Source organism: Mus musculus, chromosome 3 (assembly GCF_000001635.26).
Source record: "Mus musculus strain C57BL/6J chromosome 3, GRCm38.p6 C57BL/6J".
In the NCBI taxonomy this organism is placed as follows: Eukaryota; Metazoa; Chordata; class Mammalia; order Rodentia; family Muridae; genus Mus; species Mus musculus.
In genome coordinates this window covers 69,220,463-69,224,413 of record NC_000069.6, presented here as the reverse complement: position 1 = coordinate 69,224,413, position 3,951 = coordinate 69,220,463, and the positions used below count along the sequence as shown (strand labels likewise).

Genomic DNA, 3,951 nt, shown 5'->3' with positions numbered 1-3,951 from the left:
TGGAACTGGAATGACATGCAATTAATTGTGAGGCACGCAAGCCTAGTCAGGAACCCATCCCAAGTGTGCTGGAAAGGCAGCAAGGCCTCTTCACAGTGGAGCCGTCTCTCCAGCCCCACACTAAACTCATTACACCTTTATTTTCCCCTGTCACCTTCAGGTTTAGAGCTACCGGGGCTGCTGTGGAGCTCAGTGACTTTATTCTACACCGCGGGAGGCTGGCAGGAAGGAAGAAGAGGAAAGTGTTAGTTACAGGGCATCTCTGCAGCTCTGCTCCTCTCCTGGACATTCCAGCTCCATCCTCAACTCCTTTGCTGCTCTCCCGCCCCTCTACCCCGTCTCTTGGTCATGATGGCTTTGGAGGTTCATCTAACCAGGGGAAATTTTCTTGACTACTGTACACCTGTGTGGGGTCTTCTCCCTTCAATTCCATCTCTCCTAAGAAGTGTTTCCTGTTTCCCTGGGTGTCTCTCACAAGATAACCGCGGCTGTGCTCCGGGTGCCAGCTTCGTGTCACTTCACCCAGTGAACCGCAAGGTCTCTGAGAACAAAGTCTGGCCTGGCTTCCTGCTTGGTCGGTACCAAGCAGACCTGTGTTCCTGGGTAATGGGGCTGCTGAGCGGAGTTCCGCTGAAGCTGGTCTTGGGGCTGCAGCTGAAAGTGGAACACTAAACTCAGAGGTCACCCTGCAGGACAATGCTTCCTCTAGGCCACTGATCTGAAGGTCTTTGTTTAAGGCAGGGAGGGGTGTGTGTGTGTGTGTTTCAATACACATTGTATGAAATGCTCAAAGAATTCACTAAAAAAATATATTTTTTAAAAAAGATAAAGGAAGTTACAAACAATAGATGTCAAAAAGCTGATAGCATTTGTGTGTCTGTTTACAAAACAAAGATTTTCAAAACGTTAACATCCACAATTTAAGCTTCTTTTTGTTATTTTCTCACTATTCAATTACTACCTAAGGACAGGGTAGAAATTCAATGCCAGTAACATCTGGGAACTATATGAAAAAAATCCTGACTATATAAGCAGACAGCTATTTAAACTTTAGTGGTCATACAAAATTAGTTAACATTTATCTGACTCTAAATAGGACTTTCAAATCATCCAACACGTTAACCTTTACAAAATATAATTTCTTCCGTTTCAATGACCATTACCCCATAGTTTGCTTAGAAAGTTCCTTCTTTAGCTGAGCAGGGTGGAAACCACCCCCAAAAGTTTGCCGACTCAGCAACTTACTTTTCTTTTTGTTCCCCCACTTTACATGGGAAATAAAACAGATTTCCCATTTCCACTTCATCATTGTCTCATTTCTGCTTGAAGATTGCTAAGGTCTCTCTTGTCCTTCGGTAGCTTTTCAGAAACTCGGTTAATTTCCTGAACCCGTCATCCAGCCCTTCTCCAGTGACCGCACAGCAGGGTTGCACATACCAGTTCCGGTTGCTGCACAGCTTCTTCACCTTGAACATCCTGGTGATGTCTTCGGCGCTCAGAGCTCCCGGCAAGTCCTGTTTGTTGGCCAGTATGACGACCGGTGTGTTTTTGATGTGCTCGTTCTTCAAAATGTGTTTGAACTCTTTGCGAGAGTCTTCCAGTCGCTTTTTGCCTTCGGAACAGTCCACCACGTACATCAGCCCTTGAGCGTTCTCACAGTAGCAGTCCCAGACTGTTCGCATCTTCTCCTGTCCTCCAACATCCCACACGGTGAGTGTGAGACTGCTCTGCAGCTGGACCATTTCCACGTTGAAGCCGATGGTTGGGATGGTTGAGAGAGTCTCAGCAAACTTTAACCGGTAAAGCAGAGTAGATTTCCCAGCTGAGTCAAGTCCGAGGAGAAGAATGTGGGCTTGCTTGCTTTGGGGGTTTTTAGAATTCAGCAGACCCATTTTAGGCTTTTTCTTCCTTAAAGATCGTTTCTTTTGGCCCGAAACAATGCGTCCTTTCCAGGTCTTTCATGTAAACGTTTAGGAAAAGAGAGTAAAGTGCCACAGTGAACAGGTGCCTGTCTTCGTTTATATTGTAGCTTATCAACTTGATTATAGGCAAACAGTGTTTTATTTGCAGTCCCAGCCAATCCTGAAGACTCTGTGGGAGTAACCAGCATGTATCACAGTGGCTCAAAGGGGACATTCTTTGTGAGTGAGTAGGATTAGGAGTGGCTGGCTGCCGCAGCTTTCTGCAGTCTCTCAGGTCCAACAGTTTGGAGGAAATCAAAGAGTAAGGTGTGCACAGGAGCCCCATTGTAGAACCAACACAATCTTTTGTTTTAGCCAACTTTAAGTGAACTTTTTGTAGATCAGTCTTATCCAGCTGTTAATAAGTGTCAGGGTTGCCTAAAAGCTTGGAGAGTTTATCTCCCTCTTGGTATCTAAATGCTTCCTGATACCGGATTACTCAGTAGAAACTTTGAGCCCTTCTGGGTTATCGTAACCTTGGTCTCAGAAACAGAGCATCATTTATGAATCTTCCAGGCAGGGAACTTACACTACTGACAAGGCCAGATTTCCCCAGGTAATTTTTTTTTACCCACTTTTCAATAAAACAGACTGATCAAAGATGGCAACCTGAGTATACACAGATACTTATCTCATCTCTTTCCCAACACATCATGATAAGAGGAACAAAGTCATCAAAGAGTCCATCAGAGGGTGAGATTTTGACAAATATTCTAAAAGACAGAAAATAGGCCTATTGGGATAGAACTGAGGCTGGGGGTAGGGGAGGGGTGTGCTGGATTGGGAAGAGTGGAAAATAAATATATTCCCAAAACAAGAAGCAGATAATATAAAAAGGAACTCAGAAAATAAAGACAAACTCCTGAAAACATTTTTAAAAGTAGACATTTTAAAGCCAGGCACTTATGCATGCCTTTAATGTTAACACTCAGGAGGCAAAGGCAAGCAGATCTCTGTGAGTTCAAGGCTAGCCTGGTCTACAGATCAAGTTCCAGGACAGCCAGGGCTACACAGGGAAACATTTCAGGGGAGGAGCGAAGTGATTATTTTAAAAGCTCTATGACAGGTTAAAGGCAAACATTAAAGGAATGCATCAGAAGGCAGAGAATGAGAAACAAGAAGAGTCACCTGAGTCACACATCTCAATGACAAGTTCATTCCTCAAAAGGTAGAAAGCATGCCAGCAGAACACTGAAGAGGAATTTTAATCCAGCAACATGGCTGCTCTGGCAAGAGATCACGTCCAAAGACCCTCTAGGTCTGTGTGATTAAGTTGGATTGCAGTATGATCTGGCTGGAATATAGACAAGCCCTTAAAACACATCTTTAATCCCCAACAATGGTGATGAGATTAGTTTGCAGAAGGAAGCCCCTTTGTTTGAAGTGACATCTAATTGAGGGGTAGACAATGTGAGGAATGAGAGAAAGATTTGACAGAATGAGTCAGGGATTGGATACATGCAACTCACAAGAGAATAGACAGGAAAGGAAGGCAACTTAAGAGCAGAGCAGAGAAAGAAAGAGGTGTTGTGGTGAGGAGTGTGTGTGTGTGTGTGTGTGTGTGTGTGTGTGTGTGACCTATAGGGATAGGTAGCAAAAAGAACAAGATAGACACAGAACAAGCCAGAGAATGAGAAAGAGCCAGAAGATTAGAAGGGATTGCGAAAGTGAGTATGAGGCTGAAGCCAGGCTGAATCAGTCAGCTTGGAAGATTAGATTGCATGGAGGCTAGATGCTTCCAGGCCTAGGTCTAGGGATGCTTATAACAGAGAAAGAAATGATCTGGGTTCAGCCCAAGCCATGTAGTGTATTCGAACAGAGCCCTGGGTAAGACTCTCATCTCATCCCTCCATCTAGGGAAATAAAAGAGACATTTACAGAACACTCTCAAATAAAAAATATGCCAGTGTTTCCTGGTGCCAAAGGATGAACTCTCAGGCCAGGATGTTCAGTGGGTAAAGTGGTGGTTGCACAAACCTCAATGACCTAA

At 44.3% G+C, this 3,951-nt stretch overlaps 1 protein-coding gene across 1 annotated transcript; it reads right to left on the bottom strand.

The window, feature by feature from the left end:
* Nucleotides 1-795: 795 nt before the first annotated feature.
* On the bottom strand, nucleotides 796-1,995 carry Arl14 (ADP-ribosylation factor-like 14). Its single transcript, NM_027843.1, has one exon. The coding sequence runs from the start codon at nucleotides 1,890-1,892 to the stop codon at nucleotides 1,314-1,316; it is 579 nt and encodes a 192-aa protein (NP_082119.1). The 5' UTR covers nucleotides 1,893-1,995; the 3' UTR covers nucleotides 796-1,313.
* Between the last annotated feature and the right edge of the window lie 1,956 nt (nucleotides 1,996-3,951).

Bases quoted from the DNA above. Each gene is read 5' to 3' on its own strand.
- Arl14 (NM_027843.1), bottom strand. From the start codon at position 1,892: ATGGGTCTGCTGAATTCTAAAAACCCCCAAAGCAAGCAAGCCCACATT.